The sequence below is a fragment of the Scleropages formosus genome, chromosome 2, assembly GCF_900964775.1.
Source record: "Scleropages formosus chromosome 2, fSclFor1.1, whole genome shotgun sequence".
Lineage (NCBI taxonomy): Eukaryota > Metazoa > Chordata > Actinopteri > Osteoglossiformes > Osteoglossidae > Scleropages > Scleropages formosus.
In genome coordinates this window covers 36,738,803-36,758,373 of record NC_041807.1, presented here as the reverse complement: position 1 = coordinate 36,758,373, position 19,571 = coordinate 36,738,803, and the positions used below count along the sequence as shown (strand labels likewise).

The 19,571-nt window shown below is 45.6% G+C and overlaps 2 protein-coding genes across 8 annotated transcripts; one reads left to right on the top strand and one right to left on the bottom strand.

The window, feature by feature from the left end:
* The first annotated feature begins 73 nt into the window (after positions 1-73).
* ela2l (elastase 2 like) lies at positions 74-3,485 on the top strand. Its single transcript, XM_018736519.2, has 8 exons — positions 74-110; positions 774-862; positions 995-1,092; positions 1,221-1,343; positions 1,478-1,614; positions 2,175-2,320; positions 2,895-3,110; positions 3,468-3,485. Exons 1-8 carry the CDS (start codon positions 74-76, stop codon positions 3,483-3,485), a joined length of 864 nt encoding a protein of 287 aa, XP_018592035.1.
* A 2,066-nt stretch (positions 3,486-5,551) lies between these two features.
* Positions 5,552-19,428, bottom strand: tmem51a (transmembrane protein 51a). Of its 7 annotated transcripts, XM_018736573.2 has the most exons (5): positions 19,061-19,428; positions 11,061-11,181; positions 10,626-10,826; positions 9,688-10,072; positions 5,552-8,061 (listed from the first exon to the last, which is right to left on the bottom strand). In XM_018736573.2, exons 4-5 carry the CDS (start codon positions 10,047-10,049, stop codon positions 7,665-7,667), a joined length of 759 nt encoding a protein of 252 aa, XP_018592089.2. In that variant the 5' UTR covers positions 10,050-10,072; positions 10,626-10,826; positions 11,061-11,181; positions 19,061-19,428; the 3' UTR covers positions 5,552-7,664. The 7 variants fall into 7 exon arrangements, 6 of the variants coding, with proteins under 6 accessions (XP_018592089.2, XP_029104358.1, XP_018592090.2 ...); XR_001965364.2 differs by lacking the exons at positions 10,626-10,826; positions 11,061-11,181 and having other exon boundaries at positions 5,552-7,280; positions 7,518-8,061; XM_029248525.1 differs by having other exon boundaries at positions 10,626-11,181.
* Between the last annotated feature and the right edge of the window lie 143 nt (positions 19,429-19,571).

The following is a 19,571-nucleotide window of genomic DNA, read 5'->3' as shown; positions in this document are numbered from 1 at the left end:
CCGTCACGCATGTCCTACAGGTGTGTATAAAAGACCCGCGATGGCACAGACAGACATCTCAGAGACAGGCAAGATGAAGTTTGTGGTCCTTGCTCTTCTTGTTGTTGGCGGTGAGTTACTTTACGTTTAAATTGCATTTCGTTATTTATCTGACACATACAGCTGGGTGATTTTCACTGTGTCAGTTCAGGGTAAGTACCTTGATCAAGGGTGCTGCAGCAGGAGGTGGGATTCAAACCTGGGTCCTTTAAGTTGAAGGTGGGCTACTTCAACCACCGTGCCACCTGCTGGTCCAAGACAGAATGACACCTGAGTTAGAATTTTGCAGCACAAAAGCAGTAAACCTCAACATTAAGTGTTATTAGTTTAGCTCCCATTTTTACACTTATTACATGGTTATTACACTGCTGAGCATCTACTAGAGTAAAAATATTGGAGGCAATATGCAAGACTGGAATGAACAAGTTTTACTTTAAGTAATTGTTCATTTCTGAATAATGTGAGTTTTACCCAAGATTCACAGTGGTTAGAGCAGCCGTATTTGGACTCAAGGGTTGCAGGTTCGAATCCCACCTCTCGCTGTAGCACCCTTAAGCGAGGTACTTACCGTGAATTGATACAGTAAAGCTAACCCAGCTTTGTAGTAAATGGGGTAAATAATTGAAGGTAGCTTCAGTGGGATCCCATCAGATGATAACAGCTCTGTGTGTGTGTGTGTGTGTGTGTGTGTGTGTGTGTGTGTGTGTGTGTGTGTGTGTGAACTCCTCCCTCAGCCTACGGATGTGGGCTGCCAACCTTCCCCCCCATTCTGAGGAGGGTGGTTGGAGGTGAGGACGCAAGACCACACAGCTGGCCCTGGCAGGTGAGACCGTGCTGGTGCCCCCTAGCTGCAATAGAGCATCAACGCAGAGTAGCTTGTGCAGGTTCAATCCTCTGTGACCAGGATGTGTAGGTGTGTGAACGCAGACCACCTCACTCTGCACTCCCACCATAGATCTCCCTCCAGTACAGCAAGAACGGAGGATGGTACCACACCTGTGGCGGCACACTGATCTCCAATGAGTGGGTCCTCACTGCAGCTCACTGCATCAAGTAAGACCACCAGGGGGCGCCGCTGGTGTTTCGGGATGATTGTGGGACCGATCTCGAACCGCACTTCACGTTCACCACGCTTTGCCTTGGGCCTGACCGTGCGTCTGCTGACCCGTGTTGCCCCGTAGCAGCCTCAACACGTACAGAGTGGTGCTGGGCAAACACAACCTGGTGGAGGAGGAGGGTGGATCCGTGGCCATCGGCGCCAGCAAGCTCGTCGTCCACGAGAAGTGGAGCTCCCTGTTCATCAGGTCGGCGATGGTCTGCTGGTCGTCCAGTAAAAAAAAAAAAACAAAATCACCTGCTCTCTGCTTTTTTCACACTTTTTCCTCACGCTGGGACAATGTGGTTAAAGCCCCGCCCCAAATGTGTGCGTGCTCTTCAGGAACGACATCGCCCTGGTGAAGCTGGAGACCCCGGTGACCTTCAGTGACACCATCACACCCGCCTGCCTTCCTGACGCTGGATTCATCCTGCCCAACGAAGCGCCCTGCTATGTCACCGGCTGGGGACGCATCTACAGTACGTAAAGTGTTGCCCCTCCCTCTCACAATGCTGCTACCCATCCTGCTTCAACTCCCCCCTTTCCCCATCCTGAAATATCACCAGCAACAAGTACTATTTTGAGGAAAGGCATGGAATCCAAGGGGGGCGCGGTGGCGCAGTGGGTTGGACCGGGTCCAGCTTTCCGGTGGGTCTGGGGTTTGAATCCCGCTTGGGGTACCTTGTGATGGACTGGCATCCCGTCCTGGGTGCATCCCCTCCCCCTCTGGCCTTACGCCCTGTGTTGCTGGGTTAGGCTCTGGCTCCCTGCGACCCTGAATGGGACAAGTGGTTCAGACTGTGTGTGTGTGTGTGTGTGAGAGATCCAAATAATTGACAGATTCTATTCATTCATTCAGTCAATCAGTTGAGGGTCATCTTGGCCCAGAGTCTATCCCAGGTTCATAAGGCCTGACACAGGTTACATGCTGCAGGAGACATAGTCCATCAGAGGACAGTCTCTCTCTCTCACACACACACAAAAGGCATTTCAGAGGCACCAGTTCACCACGGTTCCTTCTCTTGCATCTCTCACGCAGCTGGTGGCCCCATTGCTGACATCCTGCAACAGGCCTTGCTCCCTGTTGTGGACCACGCCACCTGCACCAAACCTGACTGGTGGGGCAGCCAGGTGAAGGACACCATGGTGTGTGCTGGAGGAGACGGCGTCGTGTCCGGCTGCAACGTGAGTCTGAGCATCAGCACTGTTCTTCCCGCTTGTGTACCTTGGCCATATTACATGTGTTTTACACCATCACCTTGGTCAAATCACAATTGTTTTACACTGTCACCTTGGCCATATTACACCTGTTTTACACCATCACCTAGTCTACATTACACCTGGATGTCACGTACTACACCCCATGTTTCCTCTTCCTCCTGCTATCATTTTCATATTTTTCCAGGATTATAGAAGAGTTTTATCTGAATCAACTTTGCGCACTTTAAATTTTATATTGTACTGCTCTCCAAAGAGGACCATTTTTCGTATAAACCGAATGTGAGGTAAAGCACTAAAGCAAGTGCCTAGTAGGGCAGTAATGAAGTACTTATAGCTATCGGGGGCTCTCAAGTATCATTACACATCCAGTTCCTCGACCACATCTTCATGGTAGTGCGACAGCGGCGTGGAGACGGTATTTTACACCTTAGCAAGAGGCTCATTCAGAGATAGAAATTACTGGTGTGCGGAAACCCGGGCGACCAGCGTCGGATCCAGTGTTCAACTGTCTGAGGCTGACTTGCACCCCCAATTGCAGGGAGACTCTGGCGGCCCCCTGAACTGCCGCAGCGACGACGGCTCCTGGGCAGTCCACGGCATCGTCAGCTTCGGCTCCGGCCTCAGCTGCAACTACCCCAAGAAGCCGACCGTGTTCACGCAAGTGAGCTCCTACATTGAGTGGATCGACACGGTGAGTACGACACGCCTGCGTCGCCTTCCGCTGAGGGCCGTAGCAGCGGAGGCCGGGAAGACGGCAAAAAAAGATCGGCAAAGAACCACAATGCATCCACCTATTGGATGCCCTACTGCAGTCTCAAAGCACGTCTGACCGTTTAAAGTCCACAGTCCTACATTTATCCATTTCACTGACACTTTCCTCCAAAGCCCCTTACAACGTTAATGTACCTACTATTATTCACCCCTTTATACAGATGGGTAATGTTACTGGAGCAATTTTTAGAGTAAGCATTTTGTACAAGGGTACTACAGATGGGATTCGAACCCACAACCCTTGTGTCCAATGGAAGCAGTTGTAAGCACTATGCTTTCTGCTTACATTGTGCAAGATCTCCACATGTGGATTTAACAAACTGCTCTCCTGTGTCCGCAGAACATGATGAAGAACTAAGACGGCAGAGCGGCTCCACACCAACGAAAATGCTGGAAAGAAATCCGTATATTCCAATAAATTGCCACTTTGAATAACCATTGTCCTCACTTCCCCTGTGAAGGAAATAAGATGAAATTTGGGGGAAAGCCAAAAACAAACCTACAACTTATCACAATTAAAATGACAGTATTATTATTCAATTTACATTATTAGGTTTGTACACTAAACTACTTACATTGATTGACCCATTTAATGGGCAGCTGGGTAATTTTTACTGTATTAGGTCAGGGTAGGTACCTTGACCAAGTTTATTACACCATGAGTCAGATTCTTTTTTTTTTTATTTTTGAAATCATTATTTTATCTAACATAGTGCACAAATACAGCCAGTAATCTCAGGAATAAATTCTGACATAAAAAAGGCTGAATTAATTCATGAGAGCCTGAAAAATAACTGCCTCCAGACCAGTAGGGGGCACTATACCACAACTCTTTTTCCCCAACAGCAGCATTATTCCTCTTCGGGGTTCAGGGGTGTGGAAATTATGCTGCAACAAATTGTCTGATGAGGCACCAGAAGTAATAAAAACATGCTGTTAATTCCTACTATTAAGGCTGTCTGTGTCAGATGTGTGGTTTGATGATATGGGAGCCAAGCACCCAACCGCAGACACACCATCAGGAACATTCAGAGCATCTGGAATGAAAGACTGAAAGACTTTCCAAAGGGAAAAAAAAAGTGAGGATTAATATTCCAACAGCAAAAAAACAAATGCTTAAAAAAAATGTTTCTAATAGATGTTACCATGTTGAAGATACTTGTTGCAACAGCAGAGAGATGTGTAACATCCTACTTGAACTCTTCTGAGACAGTTGGTTAGTTAGGGTATGATGTAAAAGTAAATATAGTTATAAGCCCTTGTCTTTGAGTTTTGGTTATACTTGTGAACAGCGCCCTCCACCCGGGTTCAGATCTTTTCCAATCCAAAACAAACGTCATACCTGCTTCAGATGTGTAATTTAATCTGTCTCCCTCCTCCAGACAGTTACATCACTTAGTGTAATGACCCCGCGTTACTGTGTTTGAGCGAAAAATGTGTTTATTGTAATTGGTTGGATTTGGTGCCGTATGGGGAATATAAGGGGGTGATTGCGTCTACCAGGAGGAGAAGAAAAAAAAAAAAAAAAAAGAAAAGCTTGGGTACGCTAAGCAGGCTGGGTTGAGGCGCAGGTCCTTGAGGAAACGGGGTCCTTGGACCGAAAGCATCATTTCCCTGTGTGCCGGCATTCTAATAAAACGTTCACAATGAATGCTGCCTGTGCGTCCTTCTTCGGCCCATCCAAAGCCAGAGCACCATGCGCCACAGTAGCATTAGTACAAACAAAGTGTATTCTGCCTTCACATTTCCCGCACTTGTGGGGGGTTTGAGTCCTGCAGCAGACTCTGAGTCAAAGTGGAAGAATGCCAAGCTTCCTCCCATAGCTACTCCCATAATCCTTCACTTCTAACGACAGAAATATTAATAGTGTCGGTGTCATTTCATTGATTAGCTGTTTAATTTCCAGAGAAAGGTCAAGTTAAAGACTTCACTCTATGGTACGAGCAAAAAACCAGGTATTTTTTTTCAGTTTAATATCACATCTTCCCAGAGAAGATGTAGACTTTTTAAAGTTGACCAAATGAGGGTCAAGCAGTTCAGGGATAGGAACACAACACAACGAGCGGAGAACTCAATAAGCAACATCATTCCGCATGGCTCCCTCCCAGGTCCCATCACAATTACCGCAATGCATCACTACTTGCGCTGATACACAGCCCGGGACAAAAACAGGAAAAAGGAAATAGCTCTGGAGGAGAAAGTCACATAAAACCTCCTTAGAATTGTGGGAATCAAAATTACTGCATGTGAATGAGTCTTTGTGTAGATCTGAGATGATCTCCTCACCTAAGATTATCAAAATCTGTGCTCAGGTGAAGAAATTCAGAATTTGTATATACAGATATTGCAATAATTTAGAGGAAATCTGTGCCCCCCAAAAAAAAAAAAAAAAAAAGTGGATTTCTCAAATAGCATCTGATTTTATTTTGTCCTCCAAACATGCCAAAATACATTCCAAATGTCATGTACACTAGAAAAAAATATTTACCTCAAATGTTTACAGTCTACAAAACTGACACAAAAACTGCTCTTTAAAAAGATCGTTAGGATTCACCTGCCAGTGGTTATGGTCACAATGCACTGTGAAATTGACAGCAGCCCACATCCACTGGCAGTTTTACACAGGAATGTTCTCTTCCTTTAAATACAAGTTGTAAAGGAGCTAAGGCTGTCAAACAGAAAATTAAATACACCTAACTGAATAACTAGCATTTCATATTTTGCTTTTATATCAAATCACTTTGTAAAATTTGTTAGATTACAAACCTTAAAAAAAATGACTCAGTATTTTTGGGATTTAGCTCTGTATACAACAGCTTCAGCCGACACCCAGCAAGGACAAAAATCATAAAGGCAGAGGTCCTTTTGAAGGTGGTAAGTATAAAGCAGAAGTGCACAGTAGTACACCTGACATACAGATTTGGGGTTTATGCAGCTACATGTTTTAATAAACCTCTCAAACCATAACATTTTCTTTTTCTCTTAACAGCGATGATATTCTCGAAAGCTCGGCTCAATTCAAAGAAGGTTTCAAGTGCAGTCCCACTGTGTGCTGGCTTTCCCTCCAAAATGCTTTTTTTAAAAGCAAATCCAGAAAGCAGGCATTTAAATAAAAATAAAATAAAAAAAAAAAAAAAAAAAAAAAAAATCCGGAAATTCCTCCCGCTGGAACATCAGGGTCTGGAAGCCAAGTGTAAACAGTGAATATACGTAAGTAGCAAATGGGCCATTCCAGTCAGGCCCTCAAAGGGCAGGCTGCAGAAGTTGGTGCCCTAGGGGCCGGTGTTCCCCTCGAGATCAGTTTTGGAGTGTTACTGACCTCTCGATCGTCCAGCTTTGTCCACTCACTTTCCTTCCTTCTTCAATCAAAAACAAAGGGAAAAGCTAGCATGTGGTCGCAGACATTAAGGATGAGAGGCATATGGCACAGGCCTATGATTGCTACACAGCTTCATAGGTGATACAATAAGAGCTTTTTCAACAACAACAACAAAAAAAAAAAGTTACTGCAGAGATGTATTTGTCAAATACCATGAGAACATTATTGTATTATATTATAAATCAAACACCATATTTTATTGGTCGCACTATTTTCCAGCCTAAACTGGTGGCACCGTGCAGTTCCCCCACTTGGGTGATGGCACAAATATTTATAGAGGACCTCAAGGCACATACTGGTTATTTCTTATGAACAGCTGGAAAACAAAGCAGGAAGAAAAAAAAAAAAAAAAAAAAAAAAAAAAAAAACTATGACATTTTCCAATTCAATTTACCAACTTACACAGCAAGCTGGCTGAAAAGCGTTGCTATCTCGACACCACCTGGACGCCAGAACTGAAATGTGGATCATCACATAGCACTTGGTTGGTTTGTCATTATGAGTTCGGTCACCGGCAGAATGTGACAGCGTGGCAGAGGCAACCCTGGTGCGGTTAAAGGTCTCCTGGGTGGTCCCAGTTTTGGCCGGACGAGGTCACGGTGACCAAAAGTCCAAGGAACTGTCGCAATGTACCATGCGGACGTACTCACCGACTGCCACCAGTCCACAGTGGAAGCGAAAGGAGTAACTGGGCAAACACACAAAATCCTCATCCAAAAATCCTTCTGAATCCAACCAGCAGCTCCATTAAAGTCCCACCTGGTGGCCTGAAATCTGTATCAATGTAACGAAAAGTGCAAATGCTTATTTTGTTTTCTCCCCCGTCACAAAACAAACACCTTTTTTCTGCAAACACTTTTTTTCCCCCCCCACAGCCACCATGGCACTTTAACACGGCGTTTATCACTACGTGATGGTTCGTCAGTTCTGTGCCTTTAAAACTGATCCATCCTGTTTCTGCCCCCCTTTCCTGTTTCGAAGCTCTTGAAATTAAATAAATTAACATTGTACCGGGGGGGGTGTGTGCCGCTGAAGATGGGGCTCTGGGTGTCCACTGACGTGCAGGACATCAGCATGCAGCTCACTGTGTCCAACTTTCCTTCCAAAGCCTCTTAGCCTTGACACTTTGGTCCGGGTCTCTGTCCAATGCTCTGCCTCTCAGAACTCGGGGGGGCTCTCCTCATACTGGGGTGGGGGGGTCAGTGGCTCCAGGATCAACGGATCAGCCAAAGCTGGGTGCTCATCCAGGTTCAGCGTCTTGGAGTGGATCCGCTGCTCCCTCAAAGGCAGCAGCTTGCAGGTGGTGTGGTTGTCCTGGTATTTGGGATGGACAAGGAACGTGGACTCAGGGGAGGCCAAGCTGGAGCTAGGGATGAAGGTCTCGCTCCTGATGGCCGCCGGTGGCTCTGTGACTGCCCCGGACTCCACAAGGTCATCGTAAGACGGAAGCTGGGAGCCGCTGCTGCGCAGGTTGCTCTGCTGGATGGGGTACTGTCCACTGGTCATCACCTCCTCGTAGCTCGGCACGCCATACCTGGGAACCTGACCTGCCACCCTGGGCACAGAAACACACCGCAGGTAACAGGAGGGCTTGGACACTACACCACTTGACCATCAACCTCCAGCTAGCACTACACACTGTAGACAAGACTGACCTAATGGGCCTATCCAGAGAACACACTATCACTACATCAGCAAAGGGAGGAGCCAATGACTGCAGAACCAAGCATGTTTTTAACTACTACCTGGTGGAGCACCCTTAGGACATAGGTTGAAATCCCACCTACTACCGCAGCACCCTCAAGCAAGGTGGGTACTCTGAAGCTTTATTGTCCTGAGTATCTATTGCTCTGTGTATTTATTGTCCTGAACTCATCTCGCACTTTATGTAGTCTTGCGTACTGTTCTGTGTTGCACCAGAGGAATGACAAAAACCGCTTGAACTTGAAGTTATGCAGTAAAAGTTACATTTATTCATGTAGCTGGTGCTTTTCACCAAAGCAACTTACAATGTTAAGCTGTGTAATTAATTTATACAGCTGGGTAAATTTACTGGAGCAATTTAGGATAAGTGCCTTGCTCAACGGTACTACGGCCATGGTGGGATTTGAACCAAAGGCAGGAGCTCTAACCACAACACTACCAGCTGTATTAATGGGAAAATAATTGTAAGAAGCTTAATGCTATATGTAACTGGAGAAAAGTAAAGAAATAACTAAGGTAAATGTAGTGTGAATGTACTCGTCTTTACATTAAAAAAATAATTTACAAGTTATTTTATCATGCAAAAAACACCATTAACGCATTGAAAAAAAAAGTGCAAGAAGCTCCTCTTTGGAGCAGCTAGTCGTAGTAGAGCTCAAACTTTTATTTATCATCGTGGAGCGAAGCGTTGGTCATGAGCCGGAGTCACCAGCAAACACCTCCACATGTGGTAAAGTCAGTCTGACGGTGACCGAGACCCTGGGCATTAGAGCAGGAGTGAAGGGTGTCACATGTGCAAGAAGCTCCCAGCAAATGATCATGATGCCCAACAGGTAGAGCCGAGTGGAGACCACGCCCACATGTGTCCATAAATGGAATTCTGTTGCTGTGGTAGGCAGGGCCTAAACTGGACTACAGCCAGCAAGCACTAGCAGGAGCGCACTAGTGCGATGTGTTTCATTTTGCATTCACACAGGAGTACTGTGATCTGTCCCTGGAGGTTCCCCGTTACCCTGGATATGACTTATGCAATAACTGCACAATGGACAGTTGGTAGCGCTGGTGCCTCACAGCTCGCGGGGAATGGCTTCGGATGGGGGTTTAAAACTGGCTCAGAATATGTGGAATCTGGATACTATCCCAGTGTTTGTGTGGGATTTCTCAAGGTGCTCTAGTTTCCTCCCCACAGTTCAAAGACATGTTTGTGATGAACTGGTGACCCTAAACCACCCATTTTGAGTGTGACTGCCCTGTGATGGACCGGTGCCCTATCCACAGTGTACCCCACACTCTATATTTCTGAAAGAGGCTCTGGACCTCTATGACCGTTGTAACTGATGAATGAAAAACAAAAGAAGGAATAACCATGACCTGGGAAGAAGAACAAAGGGGTGGGTGCTGCAATAAGAGGTGGGAGGGAAGCCAAGCAAGGTGCAGCTATCAAGCAGCCAAGAGAAAAACCCCGGCACCCACTCACTCTGTGGTGCCCCTCTGCTCCGTGGGCCCCCTCTGCTCCGTGGTGCTGGTGCAGTCCTGCATGGGGGAGTTGCGCTCCTGCCTCTGCTTGTTTTGCAGCCACAGGCACACGGAGATCATGAGCATGGCCGTGCCGGCGAACATCAGGATGAAGGCCACCGGGGTCAGCTTACTGTGGGTTTCGAACTGCTGGTACAAGCTCAACCTGCTGCTGTCCCAGGTTTGTTGCTCTAACGATACCATGACGATCACACCCAGGGTCACGAGTCCAGTGCCCAGCATGCATAGGCAGTATCTGGAGCACCTGGTGCTGCCAACCTCCACAGGGGAGGGGTTTGGCGGGGGCTGGCTGCTGTAGCACATCGCAGACGTTCAGGACCCTGGACCTGCAGGCAGCAACAAAGGCAACAGACGGCACAGCAATTAAGGGTCTAATCAGATGGTTTTTGGTTCAAGTCCAAGGTAGCATACTTTACCACAATTCTTAGATGTAAAAAACAATACCAAAAAACTGAAATCTATTTGTCAAAATAGATAAATCAAAAGGCCATAAGGGTCTGCTAAGTAAAAGAGAGCTAGACAATTACTAAAATAAATCAATAAGATATGAAGGAAAGAAAGACAAAGTGACTTAACCCTAAATTACGGCATGAAACTGACTAGTGCATTAAAACCAAGTAACAAACAAAATAAATGGGGGGAGAGGGGTCCTGCTGGGCATAGGCAAGACTACACTCGCACCACACAGGGCATCAGGTGCCCTTGGCACGAGAAAACACGCGTTTCTCGGATGGAGTTCTGCCTCCTGCTACACTAGCAGCAACAGCCCATCAAAGGAATGGGCAGCAACAGCAGGCTGAAATGAGACGCTACAATGAAAGGGTAAGTAAGCGCTGAGAAAGGTGCGGCACAGTGAGTAGCGCTGCTGTCTCACAGCACCTGGTTGGTGCGGAGGGACGTGGGTTCAATCTTCGTTCGATTCTGGACCCACCCACTGCATCTGCAGACACTGGGCGTCTCCTGCACAGCCCCGCGGACGCGCCGGGGTTTGACCGACACCAACAGTCTTCACATCCAGGAGGTCAAAGGACAGGCATAGTGTAACTTATCAATTTCCGCTCATGCCTCTCCAATCACATCCTGGAACAACATTCACTGTTAGCACTACCAAGACACATCTGCTCGTGCAGTGTTACTCTCTCCTGCCCGCACAAATCCAAATGTATTATTTATACTTCCAACAGGCAAGGAATTCAAAACATTTGCTCTAAAAAAAACCACCCGCTGAACATTTACATACTTGATTATGGCACCAAGTATAATGCCCCTGCACCAAGCTATTAAATTTACTGGCTTAAGTCACAAAATACTAACTTTTTTTTCTTGTTGAGCATTGTCTCTCCATAAGAAGACCTGAGGAGACCGGCTGTTAGACGCACCCCATGCCGACTGAAGATGATCAACTGCCATGATGGACGAGACGTACCACGCTGAACTGGGAAATCAAGACACAGCAACAATATCATTATAACTTGGAAACTGGCTTAGAAGTCTTATTTGATCTAGAAAGCCTCTGCCCAAGTACTTGTCCAGGCCACGGTGACATCCCATATGGACTACTGCAACTCTCTCGTGTGGCCTTCCCGCTACTGCCATCAAACCTCAGCAGCTGATATAGAACGCTGCTGCACAAGTTGTGTTTGACTTGCCAAAGCGTTCCCATGTATCTCCTCTACTCATTTCTCTGCACTGGCTTCCCAGAGCTGCCAGAATCAAATTTAAGACCCTGGTTATTGCCTAAAAGTGCATCAATAGAAGTGCTCCCAGATAATCTACAAGACTTGATCATCTGCTACACCCCAACCAGACCGCTTTGCTCATCTACAGTACTTGTGCTCGCCTGGTGGTCCCGTGCACGAAAGATAAAGCACGGAGGTTCTCGGTTCTGGCTCCGTTGTGGTGGAATGACCTCCCCTTCTCACTCAGAACTGCAGAAACTCTGTCTACATTCAAGAAGGGTCTGAAAACTCACATTTTCCAGACCCACTTCGCCCATGGCTCAGGCTCACATATGGCGTAAATGTTCACGCATCATAACTTTATGATCATGCCTAGATAAGCCTTTACACAGCCACTACTCCTGTATTGTATGCAAATGTTTGTGTACCTTTAATTTAAAAAAAAAAAAATTTGTAGAAAGGTGACCAGGATTCATCTGAGTTTTATGCACCTACTTGTGTGATTAACATCAATACATGATAAAAGTGTAAAGAAACAAACTGGATTTACTTAAGAATCACCTCTGCAACTATGTATGTCACTTTCTCCTGATGTCATGCACACATTGCACTCTCTCTGGGATGTAAGTCGCTTTGGAGAAAAAAAAGTTAGTATCTGCTAAATGTAAATGTAAATCTAAAAAATGCCGAGGGATGGGCAGCCACTGGCACCACTAGTTTGTGACTTTCACCTCCTCCTCCCCTCCACTTTCAGTTGGGAGTTTTTTTGTTCCTTTCCTCGGTCACGTGGCCAGTCTATAGTCTATAGCTCTAGCACAGGGGTCACCAACATGGTGCCCGCGGGCACCAGGTCGCCCGCAAGGATCACATGAGTCGCCTGCGGGCCTGTTCTAAAAATAGCTCACCATAGCGCCACTTACCAGTAAGCTGCATCTAATTTTTTTTGTTGCTATTCTTTTTAAATCACACTTGCATTGGTGTAAATTTGAAAATGACAATATTTAAAAAAAAAAAAAAAAAAAACTTTAAAAAATATTTCATATTAGATTAGCGCTAGCTGGTCTCCACGGCAACCGTTGCCGTAAACTAGCGCAGCTAGCGGGCGCAGTGAAGGGGAGGAGATGATTTACCCCCGAAAACATGGCAGAAAAAAGAAAGAAAACATTATTTTCACAGTGAATGGGAGGAAGAGTTCTTTTTTACCACTGTGAAAGATTCCTGCGTGTGTCTCATTTGCGGGGCGACTGTGGCGACGGCAAAGCGGCACAATGTTGAGAGACATTTCAGAACGTGTCACGCAAGCTACCATCATGCTAACTACCCACCGGGCAGCGCGGCATTACGAGTGGAAAAAGCCCGCGAGTTAAAGGCAGGTTTGTGCAAACAGCAGTCTTTTTTTCACGAGACCGGTGAAAACCCCCCAAAAAGCAACCGAAGCCTCATTTAGAGCTACACATTTCTTGATTAAGAAAAACGAAGGCATTTTCAGACGGGGAGGTTTTCAAAGAAGCGATGATAATAATTGCAAAAACTGTGCTTAAAGACGAGAAATATGGAACGGATGTAATCTCCACTCTCTCCGATGTACAACTGGGGGGCAACTACAATGGTTAGAAGAGTGTCGGCTATGTCTGGGAACTTGGCCGATCAGCTGGACCGGGATCTGGTGGACACAACATGCATTGCTGAGCAACTAAGTGCAACGTTCAGCTTGGATGCTGGACAGGTGGAAATCGAAATTGTAACATTGCAAAATGACATCCACCTCAAAGCCTATCAGGCTGCACCAAACTTTTGGTGCCTTGTTGACACGGAAAAGTAGAGTGGTGTATGCACAGCAGCTATGAAGGTTGCCAGCCTGTTTGGTTCAACCTATCTTTGTGAATCAGCCTTTTCTGACATGAACTTCATCAAGAACAAACACAGAACACGCCTCACTAGAAATAGTGTTGCATATTGATATTTATCTGTTTCCTACCTTGTTAAATCATTGTTGATAATTATTGTGAGAAATCATTAACATGATCAGTGTCTTCACATAGATGAATATCATTAATTATTAATAATAACATATAATTAAAGGTAAATTGAGCAAATTTGTTATTTGAGAAGTGTGTATCAAACTGGTAGCCCTTCACATTAATCGGTACCCAAGAAGTAGCTCTCAGTTTCAAAAAGGTTGGTGACCCCTGCTCTAGCATATATAATATTGATAGTCAGCCAACTTGACAACTGTGTGTCTTTTTTGTTTCGGTCGATGTACTTGTTTTTCTCATGCTTAAGTCGCGTTAAACTGAACGCGCCCTCTAGTGGGTCACTGCATGAGAAGAGCGCTGTATAAAAAAAAAAATAAAAAAAAAAAAAACTGAATTGAAGTGAATGATACCGACGGAAAATGTACCTCAGCGAACCGTCGCCACACTTATTTTAACCACCCTGCTTACATTCTGCGTCGTCGTCAGCACGCACGCCGTACACCACTCCAACAATTAACTTAATTAACGCGACCCGCCTCCGTAGCAACACATCTTGGCGGCGGAGCCTCCGCTTCACCTCTGCGACCGCCTTCGCGCAGCCGAAAGGCTCAACAACCAGCCTCCCTTCATCTACTGGGGGGGGGGGAGGCTACGACGACGACAGCGCTCCATAACTTCCGCATCCGGCTAGAGTCAAACCCCGCCTTTCCCGCTGCACGTGACCAACCACGTCCAATAGCTGCAACGCCCCTTTCGCGCTTTGGACCGCGTCTCCAGGGTTCGACCGGCTCCCCGTCCTTACCGACGGCGACATTTTTCTCACGAACGCATTTTTCAACTCCGCTGAAGTCATCTCCAAACCCACTTTCGCACTGATATTCCTCGACCAGACTTGTCCCCGCAGCTCCAACAGGCCCTTACCATGTTATAACGCTACACCACTTAAACTGCGCGGCACTCCCTGCTTCTTACCGCCTTACTAATAACTCGCTTCAACTTCTCAACCTCCTAAACCTCATAAATCGTAAATGGCCATTTAATGTGTAGCAACAACCCGAAGTGCAAATACCGCAACTTCAATTTCCCAGGCAGGAGGAATGCTCTCAATACCCTTCGCAACCACTTCCCTTAGTGCCACAACCTGCTCCCTATCGCTCAACATGGGATCGTACCACCTGCCCACCTGTCTTTTCCAGAATAGATGGAATTACCTCCTCATTTATACAAAAATCTTTCCAACAGCACCTTTCCACCAACAATCGAGAGACGCTCCTCAACTTACTCGGCTAAACCATCAAATGAGTCCACCTCAGGTTATCGTTCAACTTGGCCAACAAAGGATGAGTACAAGGAGCCGGAGCCATAACTGTCGTCATATCATCCATGAATGCTCTAATAGGGGGTAGGAGAGTCTCATTCCACAGCCTCTCACCGCTAACAACCCATTTGGAAGCCCTTATAATATCTTCCATTGCCATTTTGAACCCTAGAGCGAAATTGTACATCCAGCCATCATTCCAACCTCCAACCGATGCCAAGACGTTGTGTAGCTTTCGGTACCAAAACAAAACCGAATATCCCCAAAGTAGGCTTTCGCCAGCCTCGCAACACTCTCGGGGACCTTAAAAAACCTGAACACCTCCCAGAGCAAATTACGCAGAACCGACTCAAAAACGTTTGCCAAATCCAAGACGACCACATGGAGAGCTTTCCCATTCTTGGCAGCATGTATCTGCTGCAAGATCATACTGGTGTGCTCCAAGTACCCCAGCAGCATCAATCAACCTGTTCGCCTTCAAGTGCATCAACCTCCTTGCCACAACACTAAATAAAATTTTCACAAAAATATATAAAATTATGTACTCAAATATTTAACTTTTTTTTTTTCCTAGGGAAAGAGAAATTGATCTGCATGATAAGTCAAATATATTCCCTGATGTGTGGAAAAATTTCTGGTACTTAGTGTCACATGATCACACCTATGAAATACTGGGGGCAGCTGGTACCTCTGGACCCAAATGTTCCAGGTTCAAATTCTACCTCGAGCTGTTCTACCCTTGTGTAAGGTACTCACCCTAAATTACTCCACTAAGAAAAATAACTCAGCAGTATAAATGAGTAAATAATTGAAAGTTGTTTTCCACAAACCTGTCAGATAAATGTAAATAGTGTAACACTTTGCTCTTGTTTTATTTATGTGGAAGTATTTTTGATTTCTCAATTTACTGTTTCCGTCTCCGTGTTGCTGTCATCAAATGCTATCCTTAATTTAAGGAAAAAAAGGAATGTACTTGGGCTTGTGGTCCAAGTTATGCAGGGCAACAAAAAAATTTAATTCTATTCCATCTATTATATTTAAGCAAGTATTACAAAAAAAAAATATTTTCAACACTACTCTCTCACACACACACACACACACACACACACACACACACACACACACACACACACACACACACACACTTTAGAGTTTGTAATTTCAACTCTCTCTTACACACATTGATTCTGGTTGCTTTGGCCTACTCAGCAGCTGGTGTAACTTCACATTATCCACCCAGTCATGACTCCAGTTTCAAGCGTATGGATTAGGGTGACCGCATGGTCTCTTTTTATTGACCACATCATAGAGGCACGAGTTTCACGCCGCCTTTTCCCCGCGAGCGCTCAGAGGCGACTGCAACAGAATCAGGTGACATGGGACATTCCTGCGGAGTGCCTCCCAAGAAGATTACCACAACCTGCACCCTGAACCATGGTATTATACATGTTGAAGTGCTAGGGGATGGGACGCTGGGCTGACACGGCCGCTTTCTTCGACCGAGAGGAGCTGCGGTCAAAGGGCCACTTGATGATTTCTGAAAAACAAGTTATACCTCTAAGGTCAAATAAGGTACTTTGGGGTGAATCTCCATGAGTAACCCCCAGCCCACCGATACCACAACCCTGAAACAGAGGACATGTGATTTTACTCAGACTTCAGGGAATATCAGCTTGACGGAGACGGCACACACGCTCAGAACACCTCACCCACAAAGAGATTTACTGCCGTGTCGCCTCCTGATTCATAAACCTCCCTGCAAGGGGCCTGAGTTCACAGCTACAACCGCTGCCTTCTCACAAAATCAATTTTGGGACTTATTTACAGAAACTCCTTGCTTAAAAAGTCCTTTCACAGGTAAAGTTTACTGCAAGAGAGAAAAAAAAAAAAAAGGTATTACAATAATGCTCACATCACATCTGTTTCTTAGGAGAAAATCAGTAGATAAAATGATAAATACCATTATTTCTTATGAGCAAAATTCTAAATCAATCCAAGCTCACCTTTCCAAAAAAAAAAAAAAAACCAACCCCCAAAATACAATGACATCTTATTCCTATCACACTAAAAACATAATTATCAAAATTCCCCGACTGATCAACTGATTAAACAATTACAAACACTTTAATATAATATGTACTTATATTATTGCTTGTGCTGACAATATGTTTTTATGTATACTGTATGTATGAGAGATGAGAAAATGGAATATTAGAAATGTTACAAACAAGATTATTGCTCTTTTAATCTAATTATCCTAATAATAAGCAATCAAGTTAACTAGTGAGCTAATTAAAGAAAACTGGGAGGCATAACAGTGACTAACCTGTAGCAGTTCAGATTACTATTAAAAATTAGACTAATAATCAGAACATGCAGGATAAGCCACCAATTTTATCTGAACTTATACAGTATTTGCTCCTATAATTCTTAGCACCAGAGTTATGTAAACACTGGACTTCGGGGTGCCAATTTAAATCAGGGTGCTGACCAATTTATTTAAAAATAAAAAAGCTAACCTTTATAAAGCTTCTCATATACAATTGGAAATTTACTGATCATAAATCAGATTTTAAAATATATTAATTCAACAGGTTACCAAAAGTGAACATTATCATGTAAACATTCACAAGTCAAGGAATGGGTGTATTTAAAAAATACTTTGTCCATTCAGCTAACGGTAGTTTCTGAACTACTTTTGCCTCCAGATGAGCATCTCTTCACTGTTCCAACCAAGAAATATATTTGGTCAGGGAAAGAAAAAAAGAAAAGCTAAACAAGTGTCAGGCTTTAACAGGCCCCGGGCATCCAAGACCCCTCATCTCCCACAGTCCTCTTGACCTAAACCCATGTGGTTCAGTGTTTCCTTCCCATTCCTCCGCTTTCACATGGGAGGTGTATACAACACGTAACAACCCGCAGAGACTTGCCTCTGACATCCTTCCTTCCAGAAAAGTTCTCAACATCATGCGGCTTGACATCGAGGAACAGCATCGAAGAAGTGCAAAATATCACACACATACCTCTGGAATCTGGACGCACGGCTTCAAACAGTCAACCGACGCAGAGAATCCAAAGGGCCGCACTGGCCAACGGCCCGGCGACACGAAAGCTCGGCAAAATGAAAGGAAAGGCATCGTTGTCCCACTGGAAGCAGCAAGACCATGAGATGTTTATCTGTAAGAGTACTTTGACTATCCGAAACTGCCCATTTGATGAGGCAATTTAATAATAAAGTGAGATAAGGGGAGCTGGAAAAGACCTTGAATGTTGTGAGACAACAGCATCGACAAGCTTGACGTGAACATCTAGAAGGTCGCGTGAAGTAAGAGGGTGGTTCCTGCAAAATGCTCCACCAGAAGAGCTCCGAGTCTCCGCTCAAGCTGTGGTTCAAAGGGTACTAGTATTTACTTCAAGAATATTTTTAACCAAAGCAATTCAGATTAAGTAACCGACACTGCAGGTGAGTCCACTTCAGGGTGTGAACCAGTAACCTTCAGGCCACGAGACCATATCTTTAAACATCCTACTCTCCACTTACAGTCTTAATGCCTTTATGGAATTAGTAGTGTTTTTATGGCAGTGGGGGTGTGGTGACGCAGCAGGTTTGGCTGGGCCTTGCTGTGTACTGGGTCTGGGGTTCGAGTCCTGCTCGGGGTGTCTTGTGACAGAGTGGCATCCCATCCTGGGCGCACCACCATACAAAAATCATGCATCAGAACACCATCCGAAACCGGATGCCTAACCTTTCCTGCCCAATGATGAGCATCTCGCATGGGACTGCACACAACTTCTAGAAACGATGGGAATCACACACACACACACACACACACACACACACACACACACACACACACCATCTGAAACCGCTTGTCCCATGCGGGATCGCGAGGAGCTGGAGCCTAACCCGGCAACACAGGGCACAAGGCTAGAGGGGAAGGGGGACACACCCTGGACGGGAGCAAATCCATCACAAGGCACCCCAAGCAGACTCGAACCCCATACCCACCGCACCCCCCGGGAATTATACAGAGTATATAGTTATTAAAAATGACAGGCAGGGGAAGGCGCGCGCGCGGCGCTCGAATGGTTCCGTCTAGAAATCCGAGATCCACTTCCAGAAGTGGGAATTCTCTTTGAAGCTCGACAACAAAGATACAAAGTCGCATTGTTGCACCCGCGGGGCACGAAAAGCGCCCCGCCGAAGGTCAGGGATTAGGGGTGGAGAACAGAGATGATCAAGATGATGACGAGAGATGATCGCTCAGATTGGCATCAGAGTTCAAAACTCACATCGGAGATGATCAGTACAGATGAGATGAAGAGTATAGAGATGATCACCTAGATGATGACGGGAGACGATCTCCTAGACGAGCACAGAGCAGCCGAGATGAAAACGAAAGACGAGGGACAGAGATGATCGTCCAGGCAGATTAAGAGCAGAGTTCAGCGCTCAGATGCCGGCGATGAGCGATGATCTCGGAGCGGGGATGATGATGATGATGATGATGATGATGAGTCTCACCGGAGCGGCTCTCGTTGTGTTCAGCGGGTGCGCCGGGTTTCCATCCAGCGGCCAGTTTAACGCGTCGTTCCTGTTTTGCGGTGAAAAAATGGTAAACTGTGAGAAAGGCAGGGTAAAAGAAAAAAAGAAAAAAAAAAAAAAAAAACAAGAGTTTCGATCGCGTGTCTCGCGCTCCTTTGCGCGGTTGCGCAAAAGCAGATTTTAGTCTTTGTTCGATTTCCTGCTGTTCCCGCACGAGGGACCCGCCTCTTTCCGCCGCACCCACCTTCCCAGGAGGGGCACTGTGATGAAAGCGAGAACCGCGCCGTCGTTCCTAATCGGGTTACC